The sequence below is a fragment of the Sinocyclocheilus grahami genome, unplaced genomic scaffold, assembly GCF_001515645.1.
Source record: "Sinocyclocheilus grahami isolate Dianchi unplaced genomic scaffold, SAMN03320097.WGS_v1.1 scaffold2049.1, whole genome shotgun sequence".
NCBI lineage: Eukaryota > Metazoa > Chordata > Actinopteri > Cypriniformes > Cyprinidae > Sinocyclocheilus > Sinocyclocheilus grahami.
In genome coordinates, this window is record NW_015507228.1 from 24,627 (window position 1) to 37,892 (window position 13,266).

General features: G+C 37.0%; 1 protein-coding gene and 1 pseudogene across 1 annotated transcript in view; one reads left to right on the forward strand and one right to left on the reverse strand.

The window, feature by feature from the left end:
- Positions 1-6,680: 6,680 nt before the first annotated feature.
- Positions 6,681-9,532, forward strand: LOC107573844 (transmembrane protein 150C-like; annotated as a pseudogene).
- Positions 9,533-10,446: 914 nt separating this feature from the next.
- LOC107573845 (enolase-phosphatase E1-like) overlaps positions 10,447-13,266 on the reverse strand; it is a 5,528-nt gene continuing 2,708 nt past the window's right edge. Inside the window, exons 3-4 of the mRNA XM_016260293.1 lie at positions 11,064-11,187; positions 10,447-10,907 (exon numbers count right to left, since the gene is read on the reverse strand). Coding sequence (XP_016115779.1) covers positions 10,768-10,907; positions 11,064-11,187 — 264 coding nt within the window. The 3' untranslated portion in view covers positions 10,447-10,767. The remainder of the gene's footprint in view (positions 10,908-11,063; positions 11,188-13,266) is intronic.

A 13,266-nucleotide genomic window follows, 5' to 3' on the forward strand; every position in this document is an offset into this window, starting at 1 on the left:
TATTAAACAATAAATGCTTTATAGACCCTTTCAAATGTTAGGCACACTGGAGTATGCCAGTAAAAGGACTGCTTTTTGTTTTGTCTCTGTAGACTGAACCCTGTCCACACATCAGATATTCTCCAAGAAATCTGGAGGCTGGTCAGTTGTCTTATTCACAATAAAGTGCAACAGCAGGGTACTGGAAGTGAAAATCCCATCCCCATTATGACCTTCAGAGTTAAGTGATGATATATGCTTCTGTGTCAGTTCATTTGTACAAATGTGGGTGTAGTAGCTGAATAACTAATAAGGAACCTCCCTACCCATAATCCATGAAGAGATCCACCAATCAGAGACGGTACTGTGGAAATGGAAATCCTGCAAAAGAGCTCAGCAGTGAATAATATACTTTTTAAGAATATACCTAACTGTGAACTGAATGTAAGGTTTTCAGACACTTAATTACATTAATTGCGATTAAAGGGGTCATATGATGTTGCTAAAAAGAACAGTATTTTGTGTATTTGGTGTAATGAAATGTGTTTATGCGGATTAAGGTAAAAAAAACACATTATTTTCCACATACTGTACATTATTGTTTCTCCTCTATGCCCCGCCTTGCAGCAACCACGTGTGACGACTCCGGGCTGGACTCCGCTTCGTCCACGGTGAAAGCCGATCCGGAGTAGTTTCGCTTTCACAACGACACACACAGCGCCTTCACAACATGGCGGCGGCAGCATCAACAATACTGCAGCGAGAATAAAAGTTACGCCTTCTTTCTTTGCGTGAACATTTGGGCGGTGTTATGCTAATATTTTCACATAGTGACGTAGACATGTGGGGGCGTGTTAGAACGAGCCATTTTAGGGGGGCGTGGCTGACTCTTAACTTTTATAAAGAATATCTCTTTGGATTTGAGACTTTAGTCTTTGCAACTTTACAGATCTTCTTTATGCACCAAGAGCTTGTAACACTCCAAAGAGAAAGGAAACATTGAAATCGCATCATATGACCCCTTTAAACTCAAATGTATTATAGCTTAAATGTACATTAAATGCAAATAGCTGAACTTCAAAGAAATTTCCTGATCCACACACACAAAACAAATTGGTTCATCAGTGGTTCTTTGGGGTCGGTGAGGTGCTATATAGCACCACTAAAACCTGTTAAGCCACTGTATAGTTATTTAAAGGTTCTCTAGCTTAGTCTCTTAGTTTAGTTGGGGAAAGGATTGAACAATGACATTAAAACACAGTGTGTCCTCAAGGCCCCCTATAAGGAAATATTCCAGGGCATAAAAGTGATTCAAAACAGCTTTTGCCATTGTAGTAAATTCCCATTCACAGCAAACATATGAGAGTGGAGTAACATATCTAAAATCGAAGAAGGAGAATGCAGTTCCTCTTATGGTTCTACATTTTTATAGCAGCTTTAAAGACGTGGTTCCCTATGATTACAAGCCAATGAACCACTTTTAGTGCTATTTAGCACCATTTTTTTAGAGTGCACTTAAGTAAGACTTAAGTACATCTTTATATGTCATTTCATAATAACTTCTATTGTCTTTGAAATAAGCATAAATCTGTAATGATGAAATTGCAATTTAGTACAAATATATTAGCATGTAATATTGTATAACACACTACAGTTAAAATCATAATCAAGTACTTCACATGTGCTTTACTATGTTACTCAACACATCAAAATAAGTGCACTTATTTAAAGCACGACACAAGATTATTAAAACATAAAATGTACTTTAAAGGAAAACTTTTCATTTGACATTATTACAAAGTGCACTTAAAAAGTGTACTTGAGTGTGATAAGAAAAAATCACGAAATTACTTACCAGACTTATTTCATTAATGTATATATATACACACACACACACACACTTTTAAGAAATTAAGTACACTATAAATGCACGTTCAGTAGAATTAAACACTTCTTTTCAGAAGGGTAAAACTAAATATTTTGGAATAAACTTGTAATAAAATACCATCATTTTTTATTCAGTTGCATAAGTCACAATTCTGCAGAAGATTAGTAGTTCATTACTTCAAACTTAAATCAGACGTTCTAATGTTGCAAAGAACTTTTCATTGAAGAAGTTTTTGAAATCTCGGTGGAGAAAGCTATTGGATAACTAAGTCCGGAATAAGGCCCACCAACAAAATGAGCCAGCCACTGTTGCACTTTATAGACTTTGAATGTGATTCATTTGTTACAGTATAAATGTGGGATATTTCTCAGAATGTGGTGTTGTTGTTGTTGTTGTTTTTTGCAGGGTTGTTTTATTGACGTTCATAAGAAGACATGAGGAAGTGCAGCCCATGGATGTTTCTGCCTGTAATGGTTTCTTTCTTCACAGCTGCTGGTCTCTGGGTTGTGTGAGTATCCGACGCCTGCTTTGCCCAAGTCCACTTCAATGATTCAAGCTGCTAAGATAAATATTTTATAATTTAATTATAAACAGGTATTTCATTGCTGTGGAGGATGAGAAAATCAAAAACAAAAAGCTGCATGTTTCTAAAAAAATAAAAAAAAATCCATCAAAACGTTTAAAGGTGACATATCACGAAAATCTGACTTTTCCAGGTTTTAAGTGCTATAATCAGGTCCCCGGTACATCTACCAACCAAGGAAACGTGTAAAAGATTAACTCAGTAACTTAGTTTTGGGAAGCCTTTTTCTGCAAGTGTCTGAGAAAACGAGCGCATCTGATTTAACTCCCTTGGTGACGTGGTAAAGGGATCTCTTTATAATATTACCGCCCCTTAATCTGTAAGTTTCCACCCACGGCGCCGTTATTGTGATTTCGCAAGTGTCAATGGTGTACCAGCTCTAATGCCATGGCGAAAGTTTGAGCAAAGCATGCTAACTGTTCTGTGTTTGGCTGCACAGACGAGCACAGAACACTGTTTAGAGTCCCAGCCTCAGAGGAGACGACAGAGCAGTGCATTTATTGATTTATTTACTGTATATTGCTGCTGCAAAACTTGTTGCCTCTTTCCCAAAAAGACTCATGGCTGTATTCGATCAAAAGGGTGCTTCTACTAAATACTGAGCAAAGGGTCTGAATACTTAGGACCATGTGATATTTCAGTTTTTCTTTTTTAATAAATCTGCAAAAATGTCAACAATTCTGTGTTTTTCTGTCAATATGGGGTGCTGTGTGTACATTAATGAGGAAAAATTTTTTACTTAAATGATTTTAGCAAATGGCTGCAATATAACAAAGAGTGAAAAATTTAAGGGGGTCTGAATACTTTCCGTACCCACTGTATATACACACACACACACACACACTTTTAAGAAATTAAGTACACTACAAATGCACGTTCAGTAGAATTAAACACTTCTTTTCAGAAGGGTAAAACTAAATATTTTGGAATAAACTTGTAATAAAATACCATAATTTTTTATTCAGTTGCATAAGTCACAATTCTGCAGAAGATTAGTAGTTCATTACTTCAAACTTAAATCAGACGTTCTAATGTTGCAAAGAACTTTTCATTGAAGAAGTTTTTGAAATCTCGGTGGAGAAAGCTATTGGATAACTAAGTCCGGAATAAGGCCCACCAACAAAATGAGCCAGCCACTGTTGCACTTTATAGACTTTGAATGTGATTCATTTGTTACAGTATAAATGTGGGATATTTCTCAGAATGTGGTGTTGTTGTTGTTTTTTGCAGGGTTGTTTTATTGACGTTCATAAGAAGACATGAGGAAGTGCAGCCCATGGATGTTTCTGCCTGTAATGGTTTCTTTCTTCACAGCTGCTGGTCTCTGGGTTGTGTGAGTATCCGACGCCTGCTTTGCCCAAGTCCACTTCAATGATTCAAGCTGCTGTTAAGATAAATATTTTATAATTTAATTATAAACAGGTATTTCATTGCTGTGGAGGATGAGAAAATCAAAAACAAAAAGCTGCATGTTTCTAAAAAAAAAAAAAAAAATCCATCAAAACGTTTAAAGGTGACATATCACGAAAATCTGACTTTTCCAGGTTTTAAGTGCTATAATCAGGTGCATCTACCAACCAAGGAAACGTGAAAAAGATGAACCCAGTAACTTAGTTTTGGGAAGCCTTTTTCTGCAAGTGTCTGAGAAAACGAGCGCATCAGATTTCGCTCCCTTGGTGACGTGGTAAAGGGATCTCTTTATAATATTACCGCCCCTTAATCTGTAAGTTTCCACCCACGGCGTCGTTATTGTGATTTCGCAAGTGTCAACGGTGTACCAGCTCTAATGGCATGGCGAAAGTTTGAGCTAAACTTGCTAACTGTTCTGTGTTTGGCTGCACAGACGAGCACAGAACACTGTTTAGAGTCCCAGCCTCAGAGGAGACAAGAGAGCAGTGCATTTATTGATTTATTTACTGTATATTGCTGCTGCCACACAGATCTAAAATAAACATGCGATTTATTTCCCAGCTGTTTACCTTCCTTTACATAACCGACTGTTTTTGTAACTCGTGTGGTTTTTAATGTAAACTTGTGTGTGTGAATGAGAGCTTAGTTTAGTACTCACATGCTGTGACAGCCGCTTTCTGTGCGCTTTCAGCCACTAACAGCTATCATACACACCTGGATTGTGGAGTTTCTTTTCTGTGGACTTACCAATTGGATTATCACTCATTTTGGATTGTATATACACTGGTGGACACTCACATTGGACTTATCAACACACTGGGATTCTTGGACCGTTGTAGGGTATGGACAAACAAACTGTATTCTTTTAACAGCCCGAGTTTACCTGGTTTTATCGTGTTGTTTTAAAGTCTTTTAAGTGAACATTGTAAATGTACCGTTCTTACTAAACGTATTTCTGTTTTATGTCATTCTTTTAACACCCACGAATCACTGGCACAGTAAAATCTGACCCCATTTTAAACTTTGTAACCCCGCCTGTTAGGCTGATCATTACAAACTCATATGGTTTAAAACGCATGATTTCAGCACGATAAACATGATAATCAGAACCAAAACAGATATTTTTAGCAGGTTCGAATTGGACTTATCAACACACTGGGATTCTTGGACCGTTGTAGGGTATGGACAAACGAACTGTATTCTTTTAACAGCCCGAGTTTACCTGGTTTTATCGTGTTGTTTTAAAGTCTTTTATGTGACATTAGTTCTTACTAAACGTATTTCTGTTTTATGTCATTCTTTTAACACCCACGAATCACTCGCACAGTAAAATCTGACCCCATTTTAAACTTTGTAACCCCGCCTGTTAGGCTGATCATTACAAACTCATATGGTTTAAAACGCATGATTTCAGCATGATAAACATGATAATCAGAACCAAAACAGATGTTTTTAGCAGATACGAGCTGTAAAGGCGCAGCTATATTCTGGAAAAGGGGGCGGGGAGCAGCAGCTCATTTGCATTTAAAGAGACGGACACGAAAAAAAGCGTGTTTCTGCTTCCACTCAAAATAGGCATTTTCAAAATGATATAATAAATGATCGGTGGAGTATTTCGAGCTGAAATTTTGATAGACGCATTTTGGGGACACCAGAGACATATGGCGCTTTTCCACTGCGTGGTACGACTCGGCTCGGCACGGCTCAGTACGGCACGGTTCGGCTCGGCACGTTTTGCGTTTCTACTGCAGGATTATTCACATGTCGTTATAGTTGCGCCGCCTCTACTACCACGACTCCTAAAAAAAACTTTTTCATTCCGCGTCGCTCCATCAAGCTCTCGCTGGATCCGCTCCTCTGCTATCAACGAGAGGAACGTCTGTTCTTCCGCAACAGACAACAAAACTTTTTGGTTGTTAAAAAAAGGTGCGCTCGTTCAAAACAGTTGCGTTCGATCCTTCGCTGGCTGTGCTGATTTAAATCTAGCGGTTCTTTTGTGTTTGTGTCGTAAATTCAGTGACGCAGGTAGTGACGATTCTCTCCGGCCAATCCGTGATCAGCAGAGTTTACACGTCACGTTTTGGTAACGGTATGGTTCACTTGGAACCCCAACCGAGGTGGTACTAAAAAAAGTACCAGGTACTGTACCCAGTGGAAAACCCCCCAAAAAGTGAACCGTACCATCCCGTACCATGCAGTGGAAAATCGCCATTATATTACATATTGTAAAAAGGTGCATAATATGTCTCCTTTAAACTGTTGCTTCTTGCCAAAATACAAGTCCATAATCCATAATAACTCTTCCTCCAGTCAAAAAGGCAATCTTCTGTCGTCTCTCACATCAAAATCCACCCACATATTTGTTTAGAGCGGTTTTGGACTGTTTGGGCTTGTAAACGGTGCTTGATCTGTGCAGATTTCTCTCCTGATTCAGACCAGTTGACTTTTTCACTAGAGAAAACAATATTATGGATAGAGGACTCATTTTAGCCAGTAACAACGGTTTAAAGTTAAAACATCTTGATGGATTTGTTTCCTACAAACACACAGCTTTTCATTTCACCAGACATTAACTGATGGACTGGAGTGGTGTGGATTATTGTGTTGTGTTTATCAGCTGTTTGGTCTCTCAATCTGACGGCACCCATTCACTGCAGAGCATCCATTGCTGAGACACTGATGCAATGCTACATTTCTCCAAATCTGATGAAGAAACAAACTCATCCTAATCTTGGATGGCCTGAGGATGAGCACATTTTAAGCAAATTCTCATTTTTGGGTGAGCCATTTCTGTAAATGGCAGCAGAAACGAATGTAGAAATGTTCATGGTCTCTTGGGCCCCAGGCTTTATTCTGGGAGTGCTGCGGTATCTGCAGCTGAAGCCGAGAGTGCATAAACCCTGGCTCAACATCGGCAGTCTGGTGGCTTTGTCTCTTGCCTGCTTTGGTATGACTTTAGTTGTGAATTTCCAGGTATGCATTTATTTATTTCGCAAACATAACATTGAACCACTTATTTAGGCTTTTTTGTAACATATTGACAGAAAAATATTGAAAATTTTAAATTCTATTTTCACCTTAACACCTAATTTGTTTTGTTAACATACTTATTGATCTAGCTGTCCAACGACGAGGAGCTGCATAATATTGGCACGTCCATGACCTTTGGCCTATAGCAACACTATTCTGCTGGGTCCAGTCTTTCATGACCCTAAAGGTCAACCTGCGGAATGAAGGCAGGCGAGCAGGTATCCCTCGCTTCCTGTTGTCTGGGGCGGTGACTTCCTGCATGCTGCTTTGTATCCTTCTTCCTTCCATCGTAAGCTCACTTAACTAAAACAATATATGCGAGCACTGCATTTGTTGACTGTGCAGAAAAAGATGCTTATCGTGAGGATGAACTCTAGTATTTTTATAGGGCTGGGTGATAACACCAGAATATCTCGATTTCTGATGATGTGCATTATGTATCTTGCTCTGAAATATCTAAATATGTTCTTTCAAACAAAACCCACTGAAAAATTATAACATTAAAAATTCAGAAAAAGGCGTTTCACCATTTGAACAAAGCAGCATAAAAAATAATTTCCATTTTGTATACACAACCCTTGCGAAAAATAAGTGTACTTTAAGTACTTTTAACCTAAACATTATATTTTTGCCAAAAATGTTCTTTCACATATACATATATAAAATATGTATTAACTTAGACTACCATGTACTTACTATAATAATAACAACAGTAAATTATGCATAATAGTTCTTGCAACTGAACCCCACACCAAACCCGAATCCTAACCCTAATCCTATTGTAACAAGACACCTTAAAGTGTAACCTACGTTTATAAAAACACTTTAAAAGAGTACTTTCTAATAATGTCAAATTAAACATTTTACTTTAAAGTACATTTTAAATCATTATTAATAATCTTTTGCCATGCTTTAAAGTAGTTCACTAATGTTGGTGTTGACTAACATACTAAAGCTCATGTGAAGTACTTGATTATAATTTGAACTGTAGTGTGTTATTCAAAATGACATTAAAAATTCACATATTTTAAAAGTACTAAATTGCAACTTGATCACCACAAAAGTGTAGCATGTGTAGTAAATATGCATTACAAATATATTTAAATATGACATTCAAGTAAAAAATGTCATTAAAATATTTTAGTTTTCCATAAATGTGTACAATGTACATTCGGCAGTTCACTTTAACTTTTATAATATTTTAAAGCCAATAGAGGTAATTATGAAATTACATATAAAGATGTACTTATGTGCTAAATTTGAACTATAAATACATTTTCACTTAATAGCAATTAACATGTAATTAAGTGTCTGAAAACATTACATCCAGCTTGCACTTAAGAGTTATTTTAAAATATATTATTTCTGTAACAAGTACTCTTAAAAATAAATAAAATGCTTAAGTGTACTTGTTTCTCACAAAGGTATGGAAGCCCGTTTCCGCCACTTAATAAAACCATTAAATTAACTTTTTTTTTTTTTTTTAGAACTGCGCGGTATGAACTTGCAATTAAATAAACTCGAAATTCTGGCTTTTTTCTCACAATTGCAAGTTTACATCTCACAATTCTGACTTTTTTCGCATTTGCGAGTTATAAAGTCCAATTCAGAGGGGGAAAAAAAATACTATTTTCTTACAGTTGCAGGTTTAAATCACAATTCTGAGAAATTTTTTGTTCATTGGTGGAAACGGCCTTCCATACAAAGGCAATGTAAACAATACAAAGAAAGCAATAATTACCTTTACTTTTAGCAACACATTTTAATTTATATAAAAAGCCATGCAAGAATATCCGTGAGCTTATGAGAACCCTGCTGGATAAAAAAACAGCTTAAGCTGGTTTAGTTGGTATCCTGTTGGTAATAATCAGCCATCTTGTCTCTTAGCAGACACCGAAAACCCCTCTAAAACGATCTAAACAAACAAGCTAAGCACCTCAGGCTGGTTTAAGTTATTGTTGTAGTCAGCGTTGTTTTTAATATTGCCAGATAATTCATTGTGAATGTACAGTATGTGATGCATCACCCAGCCCTGCTTGTTCTTTGGAAATCTTCTTCTGCTTTGATTGGTTTTCCATATTTCAGCCTTGACGGTAGACGGCAGACTTCGCTCTGATGGCTCAGCGGCTGCACATGCATGCGGCCCGTGCTCAGTGGGCACTGGTCATGTTCTTCCTGACGTACCTGGGCACATTCACCTTTGAGTTTCGCCACTACCACTTCAAGATCGTCTGCAGCGACGAGCAGGAGCCTCCACTCAGCCTGTCTGAAAGCTACTCCGAGGTCTCCGAGTACCAGTCTGACCAGCTCTAGTCTCACTCTGCAGTATCTGTGGACTCTCGTACTTCAGTTCTCAGTCCTGCATGTAATCTCTCTAGAAAGCCCTTCGGACGAGTATGTCTTCTGGATGTGTAGATCGGCTTTGGCAAAAGATCATGAAATGCACAACGATGTACTGTGATGTGCTCCATGTTTGCGTGTCAGATGAGTGACGTGACAAGGACACCTTCAAGGGGAAGATCTGAATACAGGAACGGTTTTTGGCAAGACAATCCTTCAGAGACATTAGGACTATGCTTTCTTGTTGCAGAAGACACTACAAACCTCACCACTTGAATTAAAGGGATAGTTCACCCAAAAATGAAAATTACCATTTAAATGATCATTTACTCACCCTCAAGCCACCCTGGGTGTATACGATTTTCTTCTTTCAGACGAATACAATCGGAGTTATATTAAAAAATATATATATACACTGGCTCTTCCAAGCTTTATAATGGCAGTGAATGGGTGTTTTTTGTCAATAGTCCAAAAGAAGTCCAATGAAGTGCATCCATCCGTAATAAAAAGTGCCTCAACTCATGGGGTAATTTTCCTTTTTGGGTGAACTATCCTTTTAAATTAAAATTCTCGTATTATTTACGAACCGTTTTGGTCACACCAATCTTCATGCAGCATACGGGTTTGAAAAACTGCCTTTAAAGGGACAGTTCACCTAAAAATAAAAATGTTGTCATCATTTACTCACCCTCAAGTTGTTCCAAACCTGTAGTTTCTTTTGTTAAATATATTTTCAAGAAGATTTTGAAGAGCCAGGTGCTGGTAGCCATTGACTTCCATAGAATGGAAAAAAAATACTATGGAAGTCGATGGCTACCGTCAACTGTTTGGTTACCAACATTCTGCAAAATATCTTCTTTTGTGTTCAGCAGAAGAAAGAAACTCACACAGGTTTGGAACAACATGACGGTGTGTAAATGAGGACAGATTTTTTCATTTTTAAGTGAAATATCACTTTAATGTCAAAAAGAAATTCCATGTGAAATAGAATCACAGATGTTTTGTATTCATGTAACCGCGTTTCATTCTGAGCCTTAAAAGAAGCTTATGCAGCATTTTCTACTTGACGTTATATATTGTAAAACATCTCTGACATTGGTCATAATTCTGTATTTTGTAACTAAAACAGACATCTGTTTTCGGGTGCTGGTGTGTCTAAATGTTGCAAATGTGATTTGTTCGATGCGTCCGTTTGGAATAAAATTTTACAACAACATTTGATACTGACGTTTATAAGACTGACATGAGGTACAATCACACTAAACCTGTGTCTAGTTGGCAGGTTATCATATTTTATATCACCGCACAGGTGGGGAATAAAGACAGAAGTATCTTGGCATAAATATGTCATATGCTACACATTAACACCGCATAGAAAACATTCAGAGAGACTGCAAGTGTATGATAATTCAAAGATGGGTTTCAGTGTAAAAAACAAGCACCTGGGAGGCTTGGCGTTTCAGTCCAGTGGAATAACAACACATAATAACCGCTGGTTTTTCACATGATCCGATGCTGTAATCCCAGTTCTGCGCTGTCAAACGTTTCCGCTCAGTTTTAACTGGTTGAAAGATGTGATGACTCTATAACGGCTCCTTTCTTCTCCGGTTAACTCCGTGTTTCCAGGTCTAACGACGACAGCCACGTTCACCCCAGCATCCTCTGCTGCCTTTGCCTCTGTAAGAGAGATGCTCGTGAAGATGAATGATCACACTGCACAGTCAGGGTCCCTCATGTGATTGTGGCACAAGCACGTATTATCAATGAAAAGCATTAGGGATGCACGATATATCGGCCACCATATCGGTGCATCCCTAAAAAGCATGCACGCACCTCGTGCGAGGTCGGTTAAGAACATGATTTCCTCCGGTTGGCATCCAATCCTCTCCGCGATGTTCTCATAGCTCTTACTTTCTACTTTGGCACCAATGTTGGTGTCGAAGTGACCATCAAACAGCTGAGAAAATAAATGTCAAAATTACATCAACTCATTTAAGCTTGTGAATCCGTGTCAAGCAAACACTTCTTAATTCTAATTTTCCCTGCAGAGGGATCACCGTTTCTTGGCTTTCATTCAGCCCATGTAGGAATAAATGTGATTGGTAACCCTTTAGATTAGGGAACACCTGTTATAAACCGGAGAGTTCCGGTGCTTGATTCTGATTGGCTGAGCCGCGTTCTAAGCTGTTGTAAATTACTCTACAAACACACACCTTTGTTTACTTCTGTGGAAGAATACTGTTTTTATTATTATCATTACACTTTATTTGCTCCGTTTTATTTTGTGAAACCTAACTACGTATATGGAATAACCGTTTTATAACAGCAATAATCCCCGTGAAGCCGTGGTTTACAGGGAATTTATAACAGCTAAGGGGGTTTAGCTTTTAACAACGCCCATTAGCTGTTATAAATTCACTGTAAACCACAGCTTCTTGGGGCTTATTGCTTTATTCACTATTAACTAAGAGTTTTTCCTGAACAAACTCCCAATTTGCTGTTTATTAATAGTTAGTAAGGTAGTTGTGAAGTTTAGGTGTTGGGTCGAGTTGAAGGATCTTAAATATAGTCTTGCAGAATGAGGCATTGATATGTGCTTTATAAGGACTAATAAACAGCCAGTCTTCTAGTAATATGCATGCTAGGAAGTAACTAGTTAATAGTAGGAATAGGTCATTAAAATAAAGTGTTACCATGTGATTGTCATTTATAATCCTTTCCCAATCGCTTTGCATTATTTACTTTGACCTTTACTGAAATACCATAATAACAAAAGCTACCGTTTTCATTGCCTGGTGAACCTTCATTACAGAATAAGACCTTTGGGCCAAACTTATAATAACTGCTGGTGGTCAGTGTTTACAAAAACTAAAACTATTAAGAAAGCACTTACATTCATTCAAATAAAACTGAAATAAAATATAAATATTAGATGAAAAAATAAAGCATATTTGATTAATATTGCCTTGGCAACTAACTGAAATAAGTTTAATTTAAAGTACTAAACTTACTAAAACATAACTAAAATAAAAAATATTAAATGCAAATAAAAAATAATAACAAACAACAAAAACAAATGTGTTGTAACTGTTCATTAAAAAAATATTAAAATACAAATATTAGATGGAAAAAACTAAGCCTTGGTAAATAACTAAAATATATAAGTTAAAGTACTAAAATTGCTAAAACTACAATAAAAATACATTAAAGCTAAAGAATAATAATAATAAACTAATAATAACAAACTAAATTATAATGAAAATTGATATAGAAATAGAAGTCAATTCAAAATATTAATATAAACTATAATAGTATTTAAAATATTTTACTTTTTTCACCATTTTAAGTAAATAGTGCAACCCGCAAAAAATAAATAAATAAAATTAAAAATTAAATTAAAACGAAAATGTAAAATATAAAAGATACACGAATTCAAAATATTAATAAATACTATAACAGTATAACAATTATTGTTATACTGTTGTAGCTGTTAAACAATATTAACAAAATTAGTGCTGCTGGCATCTTATCTAACAGAAATCAATAAGTGGACTCTGACACTGAAAACTGCTCAGAAAAGCCACTGCAGTAGCAGCAATAATAATCAGCTGGACATGAGCGCAAAATAAACCACTTCAGAGTGACACAGTATCTGAAGAACTCCAGTCAGGGTGCATTTTTCAACTAAATGATTCCTTACATAATCACATTAATACGTCCAGTGGGTTCTGTGATGCACAAGACTCTCCTTAAAGCCCACATCCAGACTATAGAGACTAGGGCTGTGTATCACCAGCAAAGTCACGATACGATACGTATCACGATACAGAGGCCACGATACGGGACTGCACTGAATTTCACCTCAGCAGAATTTAGAAAAACAGCTGTTTATTAAACACTGCACACTATAGTGCCATTGCTAACTATTGGTAGAGCAGGCAGCTGACCTCTGCATTATGAAGGGCCTCCATAACTGTACCACAGTACAATATAGGTAATGGCATATGTTTCATGTTTACATTGTGCACTCCCCACC